The following is a 24024-nucleotide window of genomic DNA, read 5'->3' on the forward strand; positions in this document are numbered from 1 at the left end:
ACATTCCAAAAAATCGGCATCAAAGTGAACCTGTAGCACACGATGTACAGTACCCCACATTAGGGAACAAAAGGGGGTGGCATGTAGCACCCCGGGCACAAACGTTCCCCCCCCCACCAATACACTGGGGGGTGAAAAAAATAAGGGCGGGGGATCTCTGAGTGCATCTTTGGTTTTTAGACATCAGACAACCATTTAACAGATCTGCTGCCTTGTCCTTTATTTATATGTTTTATCAGATGGGTATTTAAGCCTCACCTGATGCCACCATTAGGTGTAAGATCCTTCAGACAGCTGTGTTCACCCCTCAGCAGGACCCTTTTTGGACATCCCAATTTTCTCTATGGAGGTCCTTCAGGAAGCTCTTTGAGCTGTGGGCTGCCCCCAGTTTACTTTTTTGTTATGTGGGAAAGTTATGTTTTGCCCACCTCTTAGCTGGACTGCTTTTGGACATAGTTTTTTCTCTAACTACTGAATCTTGTGTCCCTTAACGAACTCCAAGAAACTGATTTTACAATAAGTACAAAAATTCTGATTTTTTTTTTTTTTTTTTTTTTTTTTTTTTTTTTCTTGGATACACTGCAGAGTTAAGGTTCTGAGGACGTGGGTTTTAAAGTTTTTTTGTCTTTTGGTTGAGCTTGATTGGCATACACTTTTTAAACCTGACTAACTTTATGTACCAAATAAATACAAAGCTTGGAGAATCATCACTGACCAAAGATAAGTCTCCACAGTTCATAAATACTGATTCATGCACTGTCATTTTCTGAAATCTTCTAAAATGTCCCCAAACTAAGAAAAAAAATGTGCTCATGCGCATGTCTATTGCATTTTGCTCATACTCCTAAGCAAAGAGGCAATGTTAGACATACTATTCCAGTTATTCATGCTCTTGTTCGTGTGTGAGCGTGCACATGTGCACACACCAATTAGAGTGCTCACTTGCTGCCCTATCCTATTTAAACTAGTCTATAACTATGAACAGTTGCTGAATAGTCTTCAACTTGTTCCTTTGTTCCTGAGACCTGATCCACTGAACCTGCTTACCTTAGTATGACCCGGCTTCCCCTTGGACTTCGCTTCTGCTCCTGTCTCCATTCTGTTCATCTGATTACTCTAATCCTGGCCTGTTTTCTAGATGTGTCTTTGCCTGCTGTTTCTTTACTGCTTTGCGTGGCTGTTACTGACCTTAGCCTGCTTCCTGGACTTGCTCTGCCTGCTGACTTGGTCCCTAGCTGCCCAGCTGTTGCTGACCACTACCTTTCTCCTGATCCTGCTTCCGTCTTATGCTCAGGCGTCAAGCTGGTCATGCATCCTGTCCTGAGGACTGTGACTACCAGCTCTACCCAACTAGAGAGTGGACATCACCAGCCAATCACTCGAGCACTCATGCCACTCCATTCCCTCATACTCTGTCTCCACCTTTAGGAGTATTAGGCAGGAGGTGCAAGAGAGGCCTCCACAACATTCCAGTCTTCTACCTAGGTATGTGATAACAGGATTACACCTCCCTCTTTTAATCTCCATAATATAGAGGTAGTGTGTTTTTATAGACTACAGAAATAGTTGGGAACAGCGGTAACTGACAGATCACATAAAGTAATAAGCTCACAAGACTTCTGGCAGGATCAACAGATATATTTTTGCACTTATTGAGCAGCTACAACAAAATACACATTAACAAATTGGCACATTAAAAAAGATATAGGAAATTAAAGAAGTTCATTGTTAAGATTTACATACATTTAAAGCTGTTATATTTAATTGATATTAAAAAACCCTGAGTACTCAAAAAAGCTTTGAGCAAATCTTAAATACAATGACTTCTACAAAATGTGTTCATTCTATGCACATATTTGGTGTGCCCAGCTTTTCTGCACAGGCAAATACTCTATTTTGTTTAATTTAATATTTATACAGAAAAAAGTTGTTCTAATGAAATAATGAGATAGCTAGCACTAGTTGGAGGCATTCAAATGGGCATGTTCTGTAATGCTGAGGTTATGCAGCTTATCCAAATAACTTTAGTTCTGTTGAGTACAAGGATCATACCCCAGCATTTATAGCCACACAGGTAACTCATTCACATTAATCCAATCATTTGGAATGTGCCTAGGCAGATGTTGACTATCTAAGATAATGGAAGGGATAAACTAACCTTAGAACTGTAAAAGCTGTATGGATAAGCTGTGAAATGTCTTTAACATATAGAACCAGTATAGTTGAATGATTAACGCCTAAGGGTAAAACAAATCCTAATACCTAAGCACAATTTTGTAACTTTTACATGTGTATGTAAATCTGTACATATCATCACAACTACATTGTACATCCAGGTGAATTACACCTTGGGTTTTTTTTTTTAGGAGAAATTGGGCTTTCATTTGGTGGTGAATGGTAATGGATATCTCCTGATTTTTTATTTTTTTTATTATCAAAGGAAAACTGGCCCAAAATAGTAAAAACAAAACTGTATATTTCTTATTACCATAACCTACCACCAAAGAACAACCCAAAATAAATTCTCCTGCTCCTGATGATTGCAGTGATGCCACATGTTTGTTATTTGTACCCGTAGTACAGCCCAGAAACAATAGTGCCCATTTTGCTATTTTTTTGTCCTACCTAAAACACACTGACACTAACTGACACTGGTACTTATTGAAAAAAAAAAAACCCTGCCCAAAATATACTGACCCTTGACTTGACCCAAACACTAACCCTGGCACTGACCTAGATCAAACCTTGATCTAGGTATTTTGTCTTTATATTTTATTTTATTTTTTTTGAATATCTATTTATTCATTTTACACACTGTTGTTTTTTTCTCTCTGAAAGAATCTAGAGAGAGAAAACACAGGGGTGGGCTTCACAGTGACTGATCACTGTGATAGCCAATCAGAGGCTATCGCAGCAATCAAGTGACCTAGAATCGGGAGTTCCGAGTCCTGATCGTTAGTACGGGACCCGGGGCTCACAGTGAAACCCCAGTCTCTGTGCTGGGTGTACACCATGTGGTGTGCTCCAGGCACAAAGGGAGATAAGCAAATATGAACCCCCATGGCATAAAGCCCAGTGTAATGAGGCCACATATTTGTGTGAGGTCGGTGTCAAGGAGTTAATTACTACTGGGTCTTTGATTAAGCAATATTGAATATTGAAATGTGAGCTGTGGATGACCCAGAAAGGACCACTCTGCTTTACAAAAGTCGATTTAAAAATCCACTTGAGCTGGGTGGAAAATTTCCAGCTGAACAGTGGCTGCGTCCTATCAGGTTCAGTTACTGTATAAGTATTAAGTCAGCCAAATGTACTTTGGCTGGAAAATACAATAGTCAGCATTGGAAATTCCTCCATCCATGGATGGAGAATTGACTGATTTTTTTTCTCATGCAGCTGGCAGAGATAAAATGAGCCGTGTATAGCTAGCTTAACTCTCCTGCTCTGCTGTCTGCTATGGGTGCCTAGATCACAAGAATGGTTTGATCAAATTAATAATAAAGAAAAAAATAAGAATCTAGATCTCAGTTGAATGACTTTCTCTGCGGTACCATTCATTTTAATCAACCATCAGCAGAACCTCATAACTAAACAGACTTTGAGTGTATCAGTCAGGAAATTATTATACCAAAACCACAAAATGTAATATACATATAAAAAAACTATTAGTATCAAAAACTGATTTCTAACATAATTATTTTTTACATTTCATAAAAACACAGGTCACATGTACAGTATACATAAAAATAAGACAATGATGTGCAAGTACAGATCCAGATTGAATATCTACTTCAGCACCTCATTCTATGCATTTTGTGGTATTCAACAGCTTCTTCAGGATTGGATTATTAACATTTAATATAAAATTAATTCAGTTGATCGATCTGAAACTTATACATACAATAAGATGAAAATTAAAAAAAAAAATAAATCCCTTGTACATCGCACAAATATATACATAACTTGTATCACAATGTAAACATATATTAAAAACTTGACACGAAACAAACATTTGCAGCCAACATAGTCCCACACAACATCAAAGGATTAAGAAGTTAAAGGAAGAGATGGAAAATAAATACCACATACAAAGACAACCTCACATTGACTGGTATTTCTAGGCCACTTAACCTACGGGAGGCCTATGTATAATAAAAAAGAGGTGGTAAGTGTATTACCATTGGAGGTCCCCTACATAGGCACCCCAGAAGAAAAAGGGAAGGAAAAACTGACAATGCACCTACCTATTCCTATGGGGCTAAAAAGGTGTACTGATTCCAGATTACATAGAGAGGGAAGGAACCCACCTAGCAGAATCCTAATGGAAATTATACCACTGGAAATAGGGGCAGACAATTGATAGATGTACTGTGTAATGGCCATTAGAAGGCACAAAAACAGTAATGCCCAAAATATACAAAAGATCGTATAAAATACATAGTGGATGTACCAATAGGGGAACCAATCCAAGGGGTGGAGGAACTGTGCAGGCCAAATGGCGGGCAGAAGCATTGTGTGTACCAGACAGAGCCACCCATCGTGTGTAACCCAAATATATATACATGGACCAGAAATATCAGGTGATGGAATTGTCTTTGTATGTGGTATCCATTTTCCATCTCTTCTTTTCATTTCAGAGGACTTTTTTGGGGCTGTGTGGGACAGTCAGTTATAAGTATTACCCACAGGCTTGTATTGTGTCAAGTTTGTAAGTATACAATTACATTGTGATACAAGTTATGTATATGTATTTGTGATATACAAAGTATATACTTTTTGAATATTTTCAACTTATTGTATGTATTTATTGCAGACAAATCAACTGACTTAAAGTGGTTTTAAACCCTTACTTAAGTTGTTCAATGTAATTGCTATTAAACTGCAACGTAATTTATATGCCTCAAAACACAACATTTCTGTTCTACCTTTTTTGGGTTGAAATATTCCCCAACATGTGAACGCAATCCCCATGCTTTATGAAACGAAAGGCGGCTGGTAGGCTTGACCAGAGCTGCAGAGCATCATTTCCAGGAGGCTGTTTCCTGTCAGAGTTCACTTGTGAATGAGCATGATTCTGTGTGCTCATTCATGAGAAAGCTGTGACATGGACATGGGGAGGGGAATGGGGCTGGACATGGTGGAGCTGGCTGGAAGCAACAGACAATGCTGCTAGGAAGTATCAGTGAGCAACCACAATTGGCTGCACAGAGCAAACCTTGTTAGTCACATCAAGGAGGTTTGCTGAATGGCTCAGTTAGACAGTTTTTTCTAATCAGCAATTAGGCAATCCAAAGAGTGCATAATACAAATGTTTATTTTATTTATCAAATAAATGAAGGGTAGATTTTGATTTTTGATTGGAATTCCACTTTGATAAATATGTATCAACTACCCAATCTTGAAAACGTTGTTGAATGCCACGATAAACGTTAAATTAGATGCTATTCAATCTAGATCTGTACTTGCACACAGCATTGTCTGATTTTATTTATACACGTGACCTGTGATTTATTAAATTTGAAAAGTATTTTGATACTTATATTTTTTTTCTATGCATTTGCAAGTAATTGTGGTTTTGATATCTTCCTCATTGTCACACTCCAAATCTGTTTTAATGATGGAGTGTCTGTTGATGGTTTAATAGAATTAAAAAGGAAAGTATATTTCTTCAACTGTGTTGTATGCAAAGAATTCAGTTTTAATTACACTAGCGGTGGCAATACTTGGCTTTACATAAATTCATTGAAAATAATACAATTTGCAAGTCTTCTAAAGTGGCAAAAAATGCCAAATTTTCTAAGCTTAACTAAAGCTCTAATGAAAAAACTATGTACACTGCATTTACTGGTGTCCTTTTGAAATGCTATTTACCTGTACTGCTTTGTGAGTCTGTGATCTGGAGTTCAAAGTTTTGAAGCCATTGGTTCACTTTGACATTTAGTCAACTAGTGTTTTAGGTGAGGGTGAGTAACAGCAGCTCAGTTTGCCTCCACATGTTTCTCTTTTTGGAACAAATTAAAAATTGTCAACTATTTATTAAATGGTTGCTCATCTTAGAAACATCAGGAGCTTTAAACATCATTCTCTGGATTTGAGACCTCCATTCCTCCAGAAAACTGTAGCACACAACCTTTTTTTCTATTTGTGATATACTGTATACATAAAACATAAATGGCAATTCTTTTATATTATCTTGTAACACTCTTCTTTAGCATTTGCAGAATCCACTGCATGTTTAAGCTGTGGCCTCTCCTTCTATCACCCCATTGGAATGGTTAGAGTCTTGCAGCTGTACAGCAGCTGGATCTTTTTCTTTTGTTGAATGAACCTGGAGTAATTGGCGACGGTAAAAGATTAAATATCCTGGAAGGATGAACCCAGCAAAGGAAAATATCAATAGACCAAGGTTTACCTGAAGAAGAAAAATAGTGAAGAAAAATTAATACCCTGTTCACGTTTTGTTTCTCTCGAAGACAAAAAACATGTAGAAAGTAGGTGCAAATAAGATGGCATTACACTCTTTAAAGTGTATAGTGCTATAATGTATAGTGCCGAAAATGCTAGTATGGGCAACTTACATCTGAGAGGATAACCATCAAGATGGTATGAAAACCTGATGCTGTGGCTTGTGGACAATACTTTTATCTGCAGGTAAGTTTGCACTGGATGCTCAGGGAGTCCACGCCTTTGTTCCAGAAGGGGTATTGGGGTGATATAAATTTTAGGTGTGAAAATAAACCATTTGTTACAGAGGTGCACGGGTTCTTGTATGTAGACCCAGGTAGTTGGGTATTAAGTCAGAGACTGTGATCCAATGGATATAAGTTTTTTTTTTTTATACTACTTATTGAATTGGAACACCAATAATGAATTTAATGAAAACACTTCGCTTCTCCAGATTAGGGTGTAAACACAGACAGCTGGAGTAAAGATCATTCTGCAGCATGTAGAGGTGTTTTGAACTCAAATTTAAATCCACTAGATTACAATCTTTTACCTAATACGTCACCATCTAAATATACATACACAAACTGGGTGCCTCTGCAACAAACAGGTTGTTTTGCACACCTATGTTATTTAACATGCCCTAACCCTATTATGGTTTTAGTAGATTTAAATTAAGCTCAACATTTTGTTATGCTGTAGTTAAACACACTGCAGGGAGAAATGTGGAGGAAGAAATCAACTCTACAACCATAGTGAACCCTTTGTTAGACAAAATGGAATGAACAAAATGGACATTCTAGTATTTACATAATCTTATTGAACAGTAAAAATAAACCGGTATCCTAGCATTTTGTATCCACTTTGATCTAAAATAATCTAGTGGGCATCAGTTAAAATAAATCATACTTAACCATTTCAATACCGGGCAATTTTACACCTTCCTGCCCAGGCCAGTTTTCATGTTTCAGCGCTCTCACACTTTGAATGACAATTGCACGGTGATACAACATTGTACCCAAACTAAAATGTTATCATTTTCTTCACACAACTAGAGCTTTCTTTTGGTGGCATTTAATCACCGCTGGGGCTTTTATTTTTTGCTAAATTAACAAAAAAAGACCAAATATTTTGAAAAAAAACATGTTTTTCTTTTGTTTCTGTTATAAAAGTTTACAAATAAATAATTGTTCTTCATAAATTTAGGCCAAGATGTATTCTGCTACATGTCTTTGGTGAAAATAACCCAAATTAGGATGTATTTAGTTTGTAGGAAAGTTATAGAGTTCACAAACTATGGTATAGATCTGAATATTGATCAATCCTGAAGTACTGACAGCCAATCTTATTTCTTGAGGTCCAAGAATGTCAGAATAGTAAAGATATCCCCATATGACCCCTTTTTGCAGAGTAGACAGTCGGACGTACTTCATAAGAGGAATGGCGAGTTTTTTGAAGTTGTATTTTTTGTCATAATTTTTCGGAAAATGAAAAAATTAAAAAAATTATTTTCACAATTTTTTTTTTTTTACATACTTTCACCAGTGCAGTACAGCGTCATCATATAACTGGCATGGCAGTGAACAGGGACACTGACTGGTGACAGTAGGAAAAAAAATATAGATCCTTTTTTTTATTTTTTTTATTTTTTATTAAATTTTTTTTATTTTTTTAAAGATTTTTTTTTCATATTTTACTATGACCAAAGTAGTACAATGTTACCATAGTAACATTGTACTACTTTGTGTAAAAAAAAAAAAAAAAAAATACTGATCACTTTCCCAATTTGCTTATAGCAAAGAATTACTTTGATATAAGCAAGCATTTACCTGAATGAAATCGATTCATTCAGGTTTTTTTTTTTTTTGTGCTTACCTGTGATTTGGCCACAGCTAATCACATGACATGTGCATGTGACCTGCTGTGACCATTCACAGCTAGGCACTAGTATACAATGGATGGCATGAATGACGCCATCCATTGTATACAACTGTCATGTGACCTGCTGTGATTGATCACAGCAGGTCACATGGTACCGGCAACGGGGGCCGGTACTCAGATCTGTCATCGGCCGTGTCCAAGGTACACGGCTGGTGACAGATCGCGCGGCTCTGCAACCGCGCAAACTGCATGTGCGGGAGCACGCCAAAGGGCATGCACCCGGAAAGCTAAAGCGTTTTTGAGGCCGCCAAACGGCTATAGGCCGGGCGGCTAATGGTTAAAAATTCCACTGGCATTGGAGTAACATACAAGGACATGCACGGACAGACAGAAAATATGTCCTTATTAAACTGAAATCAGTTGGAAATACAAGAGAACTTTTTATTTTAGATATAAGGGCATTCTTATGGTATTAATGGTTTTCTTCAATTCCCCATAACCTTACTCTAGAAGAATTTGGTCCCATTAAGAAAAATACTACATATTCAGACGATCTTATAGTATTTACTACAGGTGACTCAATATTTTCTCATATACTTACCATATTTTAACATAACTTGATTTTTTTCAGGAGTTTTCTTGCTTATCTTCTCTCTAGTCAACCTTTTTTGGGGCTGGTGGGAGAAACTGCACTCCTTTACTGTTTAAAACCACTTCCAGAATTCCATTCTCTGGTGTAAACATTTCATAGTTGATTTATTGATGATATGGACAGGTGAAGCAAAGAAGCTTCCAATAAGAATAACATTGTATGTGAACATTTGAAGTTTAGCTTTGATGTTGTTGTCGAGTAAAAAGGAGATAATTTGGATTTCACATAAGGGTGCAGACATGCAATACAATAATAAATCCTATGATTTATTATTGTATTGTATGTCTGCACCCTGAACAATAATAAATCATAGGATTTATTATTGTATTGCATGTCTGCACCCTGATGTGAAATCCAAATAAATTATCTATAGAAATAGGCTTATGCAGTGGATACAGTTCTACACTATATTGCCAAAAGTATTGAGACACCCCTCCAAATCTTTGGATTCAGGTGTTCCAATCACCTCCATGGACACAGGTGTACAGGTGAAACTTGAAAAATTTGAATATTGTGCAAAAGTTCATTTATTTTAGTAATGCAACTTAAAAGGTGAAACTAATATGAGACTCATTACATGCAAAGCAAGATAGTTCAAGCCGTGATCTGTCATAATTGTGATGATTGCGAACTATTGGCGCTTTATAAATACTGTATAATAATAATAATAATAATGATGGCTTACAGCTCATGAAAACCCCAAATCCACAATCTCAGAAAATTAGAATATTGTGAAAAGGTGCAATATTATAGGCTCAAAGTGTCCCACTCTAATTAGCTAATTAAGCCATAACACCTACAAAGGGTTCCTGAGCCTTTAAATGGTCTCTCAGTCTGGTTCAGTAGGAATCACAATCATGGGAAAGACTGCTGACCTGACAGTTGTGCAGAAAACCATTATTGACACCCTCCATAAGGAGGGAACGCCTCAAAAAGGTAATTGCAAAAGAAGTTGGAAATTTTTTATTTGAAAAAAAAAACTTGCAACCAGCAACAATTTTTATACAAAAATATCAAAAGAATAAATAACGTAAACATCCTACTTGGTAACAAAGGAAAAAAAACAAAACTGATTACCCTCCTATAATAATACCCATAACAGACAAAGAAAAACCTGATCATTAGGACCAGGACATATCATTTTTACCTACTTAAGGATCTTGTCTTTATAAACCTCCATTTTTACAGGAAAAAGTAAACAAGACAACCAAATAAGGCTTTAACAGCCTACCTATTATCCTTCTATAAATGCTTTCCACAGCTTTTAGCCCTTTACAGGTGAAGCTTGTATCCAGCGTACCGGCCTTTCTGGCCTACCAACCTATACCCACAACTTACCCCTTACCCGGGGAAGCTTTATACATTATATAAATTAGCCTCTACGGCTTTTAGAAAACATAACAACAAAACTAATACATTACCCAATGAAGGTTAAGAAGCCTAGACCATCAGGCATGTGTAGCCATCTTTCAAAAAATAACCTACAGACAAAAATCTAGGTGGGGTGAAAAAGGAGAACACAGGACTGCAACCCCACCAAGAAATCAACAGACTGCCACTATAGACCTGATAATCCTCCACACCTTTATCCAGACCCTTCGCCGCAGCCTGTCTTTCTCAAGACCCCGAATTTTCCCAACCTCACCAAGGATGTCACGCACCACCACGTGGACAGGAAGGACCTTCTGCCGCAAGGAGACCTGACACCGTGCATTCCATATGTAATAACGGACAACTAGACAAACTAGAAAAAGTGTATTTAAATCATACCCAGTATGACTTTCTAATGCCCCATATACCCACTCTGCATAAGACATGCAGTACAGGAAGGGGATGTCTAGAGCCCTCCCCACCTCTTTGTACACCTCTACATTGAAGGGACACTGAAGCAAGAAGTGGTCCATACTTTCCACTTCACCCTAACACTCTGTCCTTGGACAACCATGGTCATCCAGAGAACGGTGCTTCAAGTTTCCCCTCACATAGAGCCTGCCATGGAACGCAAGCCAGGCCTGGTCCCTAAATTTTAAGGGAATCCTTTCCATATTTAATAAATGCAGACCCTCCCTCAAGATATGGCCTGGGAAATCCTTCATGAAATGCAGCGACTAAAATCATCTCCCTTAGGAGCCTCCCAGTCACACACCACCGCCTAAGAATCTTCAGACACGGGGCGACATAAGCCGGGAGCTTACATGCTTAACCCGCAAGCTTTTCACCGGCCCGCCACTCTCCCAGCAGCCCAGAAAAGGTCTAAACCAAACTTGGAAAAGACTTACCCATGCAGGCGGGTTCTCTTTTAGCATACTACCAATATTGTGCTTTATAAACATCAACGAGAAAAAAAACAATCGGGTTGACCATACCTAGGCCACCCTCCCGCCTGGATCGGTAAGTCACATTCCACTTTACAAGGTTCAGTCTGTTCCCCCATAACAGCTGGAAGAAACAACTGTAAACTCTCGTATAGTGTCAGGGATCCCGGCCACTCAGCGGTGCGCGCATGCACAGATCGCTGACTCGTCCGAGCTGGCGAGCACAGAGTTCTCGTCGATCACAGCACCGGCCGCGCATGCGCACTAGCGATCGCAGCCGCACCAATGAGAGCACAGGGTGCCCTATTTAAACCTGCCCTGTGCATCTCACAATTGCCTGATGGTCTTGTTCCCTGTACCTGTGTTCCTGCTGATCCTGTGTTCCTGGTTTCCTTGTTGCTGATCCAGCCTGCTCCTGATACTGCTGTCTTCTCCTGCCCTGACCCCTGGCTCATGCTGACTATTCTCTGTCTGATCCTGATTGCCTGACCTCCTGTTACTGAAACCCGGCTTGTGACCCGTTATTCTTCTGCCTATTGCTCGGTACTGTTTGCTCCGCTGTTGCCAACCCGGCCTGTCTGACTACGCATACCTCTTCACATCTGGCTCTCACCTGCACCACGCCATTGGCACCTGCCTCTACCACTGCTGGTGTTTCTCAGGGGTCGCGACCTGGTCTCAGGCTGCTTCAAGTCCATCCCCACCATCAGGGGCTCTGGCGCAACAGCAGACTGAGGCTTAGACTCCGCGCCCTGGGGAATCCCGGCCAGTGGGCCGCTAGAGGCTACAGCCTGTCGGCTACTGACATATAGAGAGACTCTTGCAAGAGACAAATGAAACTGACGTATAAGAAAATGGGGACCAAGTAGGTTTTAATTAGGTCGACCCTTTCCCTTAGGGACAACCGCCAACCCTTCCAGCATCTCACTTTGACATCGGCATCCGACAACATGGATTCCCAATTTGTTTTACCGTAATCATCAGGTCCAAATTTGATGCCTAGCACTTTGCTCTTCTGACGGGGCTCTGGAAAGGCATCCGGGAGCTCGAAACCCTCACCTTCCCTGCCCATCCAGAAAACTTCACATTTGTCGTGATTAATCTTGGAGCCTGATGCCTCTGCATACTGCTCCATCACCGAGACCACCTCCTGCGCCTCACTAGTCCCAGAGATGAAGGCAGACACATCAGCATAGGCCACGACCCTCAGAGGTGACTCTTCAGTAGTGCCCCCTGATACTCTGCCCAACACCCCACCATCTAGCCTCCTGACGAAGGGGTCGATGGCAAAGGCATAAAGCAAAGGGCTCAGCGGACACCCCTGGCGCACCCCCGAGCCAACCCCAAAGGGCCGCCCAACCCAACCATTGACCAACTTGAAGCTCTCAGCCCCTTTATACAGTGTCTGCAGCCATCCAATAAACCTCCCCTCCAGGCCATACCTGCCAAGGAGATGCCAGAGGTACTCGTGATCAACCCGGTCAAAAGCCTTAGCCTGATCCAACGCCAGCAAGTACTTCCCACAACCATCAGCCCTGCACCGCTCCAGAGCCTCCCGGACAGCTAACACCACTGAAAAGGTGCTCCTGCCCTGGACCGAACAGTGCTGCTGCTGCGAAAGTAGACCGTCTGCCACTGACGACAGGCGCCAGAAAAGAATCTTGGCCAGAATCTTTCTATCGACATTGAGCAGGCTAATGGGGCGCCAATTCTCAATCATTGAAGAGTCCTTACCTTTTGACAGCAAAATCACGGCCAATTTCCTCATGGAGGGAGGAAGCGAACCCTCCTTTAAACAGCAATTAAAAACCTCCGCTAGGTGAGGTGCCAAGCGGGATTTAAAGGTCTTAAAATATTCAGCTGTTAAACTGTCTGGCCCTGGCGTCTTCTTACTGGCCAAACTATCGCTTTGGCAACCTCTTCAGCCAGGATCTCACCTGTCAGACTTGTAGGCGGAGTGTTATTTTCCAAACCTGGTGTAGAATCCAGGAAGCTTGACATCCCTGCTTGATCAAGGTGCTTCTCTCTCAAAAGATCCTCAAAAAAAGCCCTTGAGACCTCCAGGATCCCCGGCCTGGATTTCGTCAAGGAACCTGTACTATCTCTCAGACCACTGATCGTTTTAACTGCTATGCTCTGTTTGCCGCTCTGGTAAGAGTCGGGCAAATGGTACTTCCCGTAATCCCTCTCCAGAACCAAAGAGGCATGCCGATCATACTGATGCTTCTTTAAGAGCAGCTTAACCTCTGAGATTGCCCCAGAATTTCCACCCTCAGACACAAGGCGGTCAAGCTTCCTCCGTAACTGCTGATAGACAATATATCTCTCAAGTTGTTTTCTCTTAGCTAGGGCCTTGAAAAACCTGCCGATCCGCACTTTGGTAAGCTCCCACCACTCCGACTTACTGCCACAAAAATCCAGGATGGTCTCCTGAGCCTGAAGAAAATCCTCAAAGGATCGTCTCACCTCTTCGTCCTCTAGCAGAGCCGAATTCATCCTCCAGACACCCCTTCCCCTCAGCGGCGTATCTGAGGCATTCAAAGTCCGTTAATAAAAGGTGGTTGGAAAACTCCACGCCTGACACTCAGGTGCCGAGAAGGCAGAGTCCCTCTTAAAAAAAAAAACCTATCTATCCTGCTCTCACTTCTACCTCTCCTATATGTGAACTCCGTGCTGTCCGGGCTGCACTTAATTAAGGCATCCTCTAGACCTGCTTCCCTAACTATCGCATTTAGGAAAACGCTGTCATATCCCAGCCTGTCATTGGAGCCTTTCCTGTCTTTGGGCCCAGTGATGGTGTTAAAATCACCTCCAAAGACAACCTGCCGGGACGTAAAAAGAAATGGCTTAATCTTTGTAAAAAGGCATTTCCTGTCCCACTTTGACTGGGGACTGTATACATTAATTAAACGCAGTTCTTGCCCTTTCAGAAGGATGTCCACGACCAAACACCTTCCAATCTCCACCTCAAGAACCCGCCGGCACGTTACCATGCTGGACAAAAGTACCGCAACTCCGCTGTAAGGCTCAGCCGCAAGAGACCAAAAAGAGGGGCCACACCTCCACTCTTTTTGCCAGATGTAAATCAGCCAGGCAATTAAGCCGGGTCTCCTGCAAAAACAAAACATCAGCTCCAATCCCGCTGAGCAAAAATAAAGCTGTACTACGAGCTCTTACAGATTTTATGCTGGCAACATTAATAGTTGCCACCTTTACCGGAGCGGGAACTGCCATTAAGATGCTTGAGATGGTCGTTTCTTAACCTTTGTTTTCCCAACCTTAGAAGGGGGCCTCGCCCTCTTGAGAGAGCCCCCTTGTTCCTCATCCTCCATTGGGGAAAGGGACTCGCCTATGTCCCCATCTTCCCCCGACAAGGTCCCAAACTTGTTAGACAAAGGAACCTCCTCCACCTCCAATGAGGAGGAAGATGAGGCGGGGGAGAGCACAGGCTTGTTCCTACCCCCCTTCCCCACCACAAACCACCCATCTCCCTTGTCCTCCCCCCCCCCCCACCCCTTCAACCCCTGGGCCTGAACCCAAATCCTCCTGATTACCACCCGAAGCCACAGAGTCCCTCTCTGGACTCAAACGGCGATGGGAGAGCAACACCAGGGGGAGCAGGCACCAAGGGCCCTCCAACACCAGCACCCTTAGCTGCCTCCTGGATTTTTGACTGACCTGATGAGGGGGATATGCGAGGGAGGGCAGACAACACCTGGGAAGGTACAGAAACAGGGTGAGACACTACAACAGGAGGAGAGACAGACACATCAGGGGACGCACTATGTGCCGCTGAAACTGTGAAACTGGAGCAGCCACCGACTCAACAGAGATCTGCCTTGCAATTGCCTCACTGGCATCCTCAGCCTCCATTCTGGCCAATTCCTACACTATCCCAGGCATGTTGTGCAGGGCCTCTCGACAACTAGTGTAAGAATGGCCAAGCTCCTGGCAGAGATTGCATCTGATTTGGTTGCAGTCTCTGGCCACATGACCAATCTCCTGACACAATAAGCATTTTAAAACACTACAACCTGATGCAAAATGCCCTTTGCTGCCACACTTGTGACACAGCTTAGGCTGGCCAGCATAAAATCCTTACCTAGGAAGGCTGATGATGGGATATGGCTGATGACATTCCCCACTACTTTCAGCCTCACTGTTGTGGACCACCCATCCCTCCATATTCCCCTGTCATCTAGCTGCTTCCTCATGGGATCCATCACATCCCCAAACCGGCTCAACCAAATCATCAGGTCAGCAGCAGGTATAGATTCATTCCTGACAAGGATAGTTCTATTTAATCGGGGACTGCCTGGAGACCACCTTGGGCTCCAACCCCTCCCACCTGGGAGTATCCTTCCACCCCCCCTCGTATCTCTGCCAGAAGAGATCCAGGCTCTCTGGCTTCACAAAAGAAACATCGAATTCCCCTGTACCAACAGGCGCTATGAAGGCGAATATGTCTTGGGCTTTAAAGCCCATCTCTAGTAACCTATCAATAACTTGATGCCTACTGGGGGGCGAGCTTCCACTTCACCTGATTTGAACCACGTTCCTACATTTTACCACGGTCCCTAACCCTCCAGCCAGCACTTCAGATGGTCTTGTCATACTCTGACCGCCCCTCATGGCAGCTGAATAGCTGAGCACTGGCTTCTGAGCTGGGACTGGAGTGGAGGCGGGACCCTGAGCAGTCTGAGCCTGGACCAATGGCAGGTGTAGGGGCGGCACCCAAGGCAGAAGCAGAGATTACATTAAGGACAGATGCTGAAACAGGAGGCGGGGCAGAAGTATTAACATTACTATGGGTGGTTGCTTGGGAGGTACCCCCCACGGGAGCAGACATTGTAGTCAGGCCAGACACAGGGTCAGGAGGCGGGGAAATTACATGACCTTGGGCGGGTGCAGGGGCGGCATCCGAAACAAGATCCGAGACTGCTTTGGAATCACACAGAGCCAAGGGGCGGGACCATGACTTGACCGTGGGCAAGTACATGGGTGGTACCCGAGACGGGATCTGAGACTGTTTTAAAATCAGACACAGAGCTAGGAGGCAAGGCAATGACGCGGCCTTGGATGGGTGCAGAAATGGCACCCAAAACAGGAGTAGACTGCACTAAGCACGGACACTGCACCAAGGGGCGGGACAGAGATAGTGACATGATCGTGGGCAGGTGCAGAGACAGCACCCGACACGGGAGTAAAGCCTACACCTGGACCGATTACCGAGCCAAGGGACTGGGCAGGGCCATGGGCAGGCACTGAACCAGGAGCTGAAACGAGAGTAGAGGTGGAAACAGGGAAGGGTGCAGAGACAGGTATAGAGGCGGGACCACTGATTGGAATAGAGACGTGACCTGGGATGAAAGGAGCAGGGATGGACACAGAGGCAGCCATGAGCTCAGCTTCAGCCAAGCTGGACACACACAGTCAAAGACTGCAGACACTGCCCTGACAGCAGCTGCACTATCAGACATACTGACAATCATACCCTCAGAACCGTCCATGTTACTCACAGTCCCAGGTTTGTGCAAGTCCTGCGGCTTTACCGCAACTCCTCTCACAGTCCCCAAGCCAGCAGCCCTTTCTATTTCACTGGACATCCTTTCCTGCCGGACATACACCGCTTTCTCCCTCTTTTTTTGGCCTCATGGGTTTGGGACAGACATCCATTTCTGGGTCAGTGTCATTTGAGGTAAATGCAAACTTCATTCCCTGTAGTGGAGACTCCAGTTCAGTAATGAACTCCATAGCCCCCTCCTCCTCACCTTGCACCACCTGAGCTGCCCAGTTCTGCTTAGGCTGCCTGGGAGGGATGGGAGCAGACTCTCCTACCACATTTCCAGTGGCCATAGCTCCGCCATCTTGCTTGCTCCCTGCTGCAGAGCCCCCTCCAGCAGGATCAGATGAATCTTCTGAAGAAATAACACCACCATCATGGCCCTCATCACTGCTACTGACTCTATCTCTTGCTTGCTTGAATCTCTCCTCATTTGTGTATTTCTCTTTCAATGCACCACTTGCAGCCTTCAGTGTAGCCACAAGGTCCACTTGCAAGCGAACAGCTTTCTCCCTACCTTCCAACTCTGGCCGCATGGCTTGCCATTTGGTACTCCAGACTCGGTCGTAAGTCGCTTTGAAACGCTTTAAGTCCATCCTCATCTGGACAAGCTTTTCCTCCTCTCTCTCAATTTTCTTCATGTGGGTCACCACTCTCCCCTGGTAATCGGCATAGGTCTCTCCAGCCTTAGGGCCCTTTCCCAGGTCCTCCACGGATGTCCTAGGACCGGTACTAGGCACCCTACCCAGGGGTCCGCCACCCGGATCACAGCCAGGCTCGGCCATGGTAAAGCGGGCTAAAGCCCAAAATTGAGCCCCAGGCCCCAAATGAGGCCTGCTGGAGCTCTAGAGAGCACTCTCTCACCACACACACCTTGTTGTAACTCCACCCAACAGGAAATTGGAGCTGCAAGAAGTTGGATATTCCCAAAGTGCTGTATCAAAGCACATTAATAGAAAGTTATGTGGAAGGGAAAAGTGTGGAATAAAAAGGAGCACAAGCAGCAGGGATGACTGCAGCCTGGAGAGGATTGTCAGGAAAAGGCCATTTAAAAGTGTTGGACTTTCACAAGGAGTGGACTGAGGCTGGACATGGGCTTCAAATGTCGTATTCCTCTTGTCAAGCTGCTCCTGAACAACAAACGTCGTCAGAAGCGTCTTACCGGGGCTAAAGAAAAACAAACCTGGTCTGTTGCTCAGTGGTCCAATGTCCTCTTTTCTGATGAGAGAAACCTTTGCATCTCATTTGGAAACCAAGGACCCAGAGTATGGGGGAAGAATGAAGAGGCACACACTGCAAGATGCTTGAAGTCCAGTGTGAAGTTTCCACAGTCTGTGATTTGGGGAGCCATGTCATCTGCTGGTGTTGGTCCACTTTGCTTCATTAAGTCCAGTGTCAACACAGCCGTCTACCAGGAGATTTTGGAGCACTTCATGCTTCCTTCCGCAGATGAGCTTTATGGGGATGCTGACTTCATTTTCCAGCAGGACTTGGCACCTGCCCACACTGCCAAAAGCACCAAAACCTGGTTCAATGACCGTGGGATTACTGTGCTTGATTAGCCAGCAAACTCGCCTGACCTGAACCCCATAGAGAATCTATGGGACATTGACAAGAGAAAGATGAGACATGAGACCGAACAATGCAGAAGAGCTGAAGGCTGCTATTGAAGCATCCTGGTCTTCCATAACACCTCAGCAGTGCCACAGGCTGATAGCTTCCATGCCACACCGCATTGAGGCAGTAATTGCTGCAAAAGGGGCCCAAACCAAGTACTGAGTACATATGCATGCTTATACTTTTCAGAGGTCCGATATTGTTCTATGTACAATCCTTGTTTTATTGATTGCATGTAATATTCTAATTTTCTGAGATTGTGGATTTAGGGTTTTCATGAGCTGTAAGCCATAATCCTCACAATTATGACAAATCACGGCTTGAACTATCTTGCTTTGCATGTAATGAGTTTATCTCATATATTAGTTACACCTTTTTAAGTTGCATTACTGAAATAAATGAACTTTTGCACGATATTCTAACTTTTCAAGTTTCACCTGTATAAAATAAAGCACCTAGACATGCAGATTGCTTCTACAAACATTTGTGAAAGAATGGGTTGCTCTCAGTGAATTCAAGCGTGGTAACGTGATAGGTTGCCACCTGTGCAATAAGTTAATCAGTGAAATTTCCTTGCTACTGAATATTCCACGGTCAGCTGTTAGTGGTATTATAACAAAGTGGAAGCAACTGGTAACAGAAAATCAGCCACAAAGTGTTAGGCCACATAAAATGACAGAAAGGGGTCAGTTCCTGCTGAAGTGCACAGAAGTTGCTAACTGTCTGCAGCGTCAATAGCTAAAGACCTCCAAACTTAATGTGGCCTTCAGATTAGCACAACAGTGCATAGAGAGCTTCATGGAATGGCAGCTGCATCCAAGTTTTAGATCACCAAGTGCAATGCCAAGCGTCGGATGCAGTGGTGTAAAGCACACCACCACTGGACTCTAGAGCAGTGGAGACGTGCTCCCTGAAGTGACAAATCATGCTTCTTTGTCTGGCAATCTGATGGATGTGTCTGGGTTTGGCGGTTGCCAGGAGAACGGTACTTGCCTGACTGCATTGTACCAAGTGTAAAGTTGGGTGGAGGGGGGATTAGGGTGTGGGGTTGTTCTTCAGGGCTTGGGCTTGGCACCTTAGTTCTAGTGAGAGAAACTCTTAAGGCGTCGGCATGCCAAGACATTTCGGACAATTTCATGCTCCCAAATTTGTGGGAACAGTTTGGTGATGGCCCCTTCTTGTTCCAACATGACTGCACACCAGTGAACAAAGCAAGGACCATAAAGACATAGATGAGCAAGTTTGGGGTGGAGGAACTTGACTGGCCTGTACAGAGTCGTGACCTCAACCCAACAGAACACCTTTGAGATTATTTAGAGTGGAGACTGTGAGCCAGGTCTTCTCGTTCAACATCAGTGCCTGACCTCACAAATGTGCTTGTGGAATAATGATAAACATTCTCATAGACACATTCCTAAACCTTATGGACAGCCTTCCCAGAAACTGTGATAGCAGAAGAGTGGGCCAACTCAATATTGAACCCTACGGACAAAGACTGGGATGCTATTAAAATTCACGTGTGTGCAGGTGTCCCAATACTTTTGGCAATATAATGTACAGTGGGGATCGAAAGTTTGGGCACCCCAGCTAAAAATTTGTATTAATGTGCATAAAGAAGCCAAGGAAAGATGGAAAAATCTCCAAAAGGCATCAAATTACCGATTAGACATTCTTATAATATGTCAACAAAAGTTAGATTTTATTTCCATCATTTACACTTTCAAAATAACAGAAAACAAAAAAATGGCGTCTGCAAAAGTTTGGCCACCCTGCAGAATTTATAGCATACACTGCTCCCTTTGCCAAGCTGAGACCTGCCAGTGTCATGGATTGTTCTCAATCATCGTCTGGGAAGACCAGGTGATGTCAATCTCAAAGGTTTTAAATGCCCAGACTCATCTGACCTTGCCCCAACAATCAGCACCATGGGTTCTTATAAGCAGTTGTCTAGAAAACTGAAACTGAAAATAGTTGACTCTCACAAAGCTGGAGAAGGCTATAAGAAGATAGCAAAGCGTTTTCAGATGTCAATATCCTCTGTTTGAAATGTAATTAAGAAATGGACGTCATCAGGAACAGTGGAAGTTAAAGCAAGATCTGGAAGACCAAGAAAAATATCAGACAGAACAGCTCGCAGGATTGTGAGAAAAACAATTCAAAACCCATGTTTGACTGCACGATCCCTCCAGAAAGATCTGGCAGACACTGGAGTTGTGGTACACTATTCCACTATAAAGAGATACTTGTACAAATATGGTCTTCATGGAAGAGTCATCAGAAGAAAACCTCTTCTACGTCCTCACCACAAAAATCATCATTTGAACTTTGCAAATGAACATATAGACAAGCCTGTTGCATTTTGGAAACAAGTTCTGTGGACCGATGAGGTTAAAATTGAACTTTTTGGCCGGAATGAGCAAAGGTACGTTTGGAGAAGAAGGGGCACAGAATTTAATGAAAAGAACCTCTGTCCAACTGTTAAGCATGGGGTTGGATCAATCATGCTTTGGGGTTGTGTTGCAGCCAGTGGCACAGGGAACATCTCACGAGTAGAAGGAAAAATGGATTCAATGAAATTTTCAGCAAATTTTGGATGGTAACTTGATGCCATCTGTGAAAAAGCTGAAGTTAAAGAGAGGATGGCTTCTACAAATGGATAATGATCCTAAAAACACCTCGAAATCCACGGGGGATTACATCAAGAGGCGTAAACTGAAGGTTTTGCCATGGCCTTCACAATCTCCTGACCTCAACATAATTGAAAATCTATGGATAGACATTAAAAGAGCAGTGCGTGACAGACAGCCCAGAAATCTCAAAGAACTGGAAGACTTTTGTAAGGAAGAATGGGCAAAGATACCTCAAACAAGAATTGAAAGACTCTTGGCTGGCTACAAAAAGCGTTTACAAGCTGTGATACTTGCCAAAGGGGGCAGTACAAGTTATTAACTCTGCAGGGTGCCCAAACTTTTGCAGATGCCATTTTTTTGTTTTCTGTTATTTTGAAAGTGTAAATGATGGAAATAAAATCTAACTTTTGTTGACATATTATAAGAATGTCTAATCTGTAATTTGATGCCTTTTGGAGATTTTTCCATCTTTCCTTGGCTCCTTTATGCACATTAATACAAATTTTTAGCTGGGGTGCCCAAACTTTCGATCCCCACTGTATATGCAGATAGCTGTCATCTAGCAAATGCATTTAGGTCATGCTAGCGGGAGAATTCACTTTGTATGTTAGTAAAATTATAATTTTTGTACTTCTCATAAAATCTCTTTCCTGGTGCCCCCACAACCTGATAGGACTGGTTAACTATACGTTTTCAGCTAGGGCCCAACTCAGCATTCTTCTATTTGTCATCTCTTGGGACTGGATAGATCGCGTACTACCCCTTACCACAATCGTCCCAAGCAGGTTCATCCTCTTCTGGGTGGAAGTCCCCATCCTGTACAGCATCTAAATGAGTTGTATGGAGGGAATCCCAGTCTGGTGGTCTCAAGGGGGTGCTGGTCAGCATTGAAAAGTGCTTTAAACAAGCCTGGTTCTCTGCAGCGGTTCTCCTTTACTTCCTTCCTTTTTATGTTTCTGCTGTTGTTCAACTGAGCCCTGTAGTCCTCCTGTGTTCCTCTGTCCTTTTCCAAGATGGTGGCCATGCTTAAAGGCTTCTGAGTGACAACAGTGGGGATCTCCTGTGCCAGTTTCCAAGATGTTGCCAGTCTGCAGGTTGCGTCTGAGCATACTCGGCAATTACATCACTTCCGCCCTGTCGGATTCACTTTTAAAAGCAATTCCTGTCCTTATTACTTTGCTGCACGGGCAGTTTTTCAACACAGAAGTTGGGATCATGCTTCTCTTCTTGTCGTCTGTACCTTTTGTATCATTCTTTCTGGCACATTGCATGTGAGTGTTTGTGGGCTATGCTAGCTTGTCACTTTTCTGGGTTTGGCTTTTATTGTTGGTCTATTCCGGGATCATATCCTTTAGATGTTACTGTCCTTCTGTCTATGGAGACTGCTGCCCAAGCAGACCACCCTCCGCTTAAGGTAAGGGATTTTGTAAGTAGTGAAGATACATGAAAAGAGAGCCACATGACTGACACTGTAATTTTTTGACAGCCCTCCCAGGTCATCTAGATCCTCCTCTTCAAAATGGAGAGAACCCCCACTGGAAGAGCAGATGGTCCAGGAGAAGTCACTCCAGATCTTCCTTCTGTCATCGCAGGATCACCCTCTCTACACTACTGTCCGGTCTCTCAGGGTCACCACTCCCACTCAGGAGGAGATGATGCATGCTGGGTTTGTGGGGCTCTGGCTCTACCAGATGAGCTGGATTGTCGCTCATGCATTGAAGAGGCAAATAAAGACAAAAACACAGATGTCAGAGAGGTAATGGACTTAATCAGAGAATCTGTCAGGGAGTCAATTTTAAAGGCATCTGCTCACAACTTAGAGGCCGCAGCCCAAAGTACCACTGCTTCAGCTCTGTGAGCTTCCCAAAAGTCAGATAGCTCCTCTGAAAGTGAGGAAATTGATGGGGCAACTGGATTCAATTTTTCTCTGGTGGAACCATTCGCCAGGTCAGTCAAGGAAGCCATTGCCTGGCAGGAGGTGAAGGAAGCACCATGCAAACTCAGAAGATATTTTCCCAACCTCAAAAGAGTACCAAAGACCTTTCCCTTTATCGATGAACTCCATGAACTTATCCAGAATGAATGGCAAAAACCTGACAAAAAGACGAGTATCGGTGGGAGGCTTGCAAAATTATATCCATTGAAAGAACCTAGGGTAAACCCTCTGATAACACCTCCAGTGGTTGATGCATTTTTGATGCACTTAGCCAGGCATGTCATCCTTCTCATGGAAGATGTGGTAAAATTCCAAACTGTGTTAGACTGAAAGATTCCAAACTGAAGCAAGCATATACTTCGGCAGGTGGTGCCTGCAGACCGGCCATTGCATTGGCGGCAATTTGGAAGGCAGTGTCTGCTTGGACATCCAACAATGAGAAGTCTATGGTCAAAGGAGCAGACCAAGAGAAGATATTAGCACTCCAAGAACCCTGGCATGGGCTGGCAGGGGGTGTTGCTATGGAAGCATCCGTAGACATAATTGTCTGCAAGAGCAATGCTGTCTTCCATCATAGCCAGAAGAGCTCTATGGCTAAAACCTTGGGTGGCAGATGCCGCATCAAAGATTTATTGGTGTAAAATCCCCTGTCATGGCATCACTCTTTTCAGCCCTAAGCTGGACTCAGCCATTAGTCCGGTCTAATTCTGTCAGACAAGAAACCCAAACCCCAGAAGGTACCCTCCTACAGCTGCAATCTTCTGGCCAGGTAGGGAATTCAAGAGGAAGTGGAAGAAGGACCAATTGGGCCTCCAGAAATCATCTTCAGGGGGGTGACCAGCTAAAGTCTTTTTGAGGGCACACCCACCCAGCCTGTCATGGTAGGGGCCAGGCTTCGACACTACACATAGGTATGTGTCAGGGATCTCCTCGATCCCTGCCGCGATGGTCCCGGCGCAGGCGCACTGCTCCACCCAGTACGCGGG

At 43.4% G+C, this 24024-nt stretch overlaps 1 protein-coding gene across 1 annotated transcript in view; it reads right to left on the reverse strand.

The window, feature by feature from the left end:
- Positions 1–1617: 1617 nt before the first annotated feature.
- The window catches only part of LOC149452024 (large neutral amino acids transporter small subunit 3-like), a 463531-nt gene continuing 441124 nt past the window's right edge, over positions 1618–24024 (reverse strand). Inside the window, exon 15 of the mRNA XM_089689865.1 lies at positions 1618–6412. Within this exon, the coding sequence (XP_089545991.1) occupies positions 6236–6412 (177 nt within the window). The 3' untranslated portion in view covers positions 1618–6235. The remainder of the gene's footprint in view (positions 6413–24024) is intronic.

This window comes from Staurois parvus, unplaced genomic scaffold (genome assembly GCF_062004578.1).
Source record: "Staurois parvus isolate SC_StPar_1 unplaced genomic scaffold, SC_StPar_1.0 ptg000502l, whole genome shotgun sequence".
Classification (NCBI taxonomy): Eukaryota; Metazoa; Chordata; class Amphibia; order Anura; family Ranidae; genus Staurois; species Staurois parvus.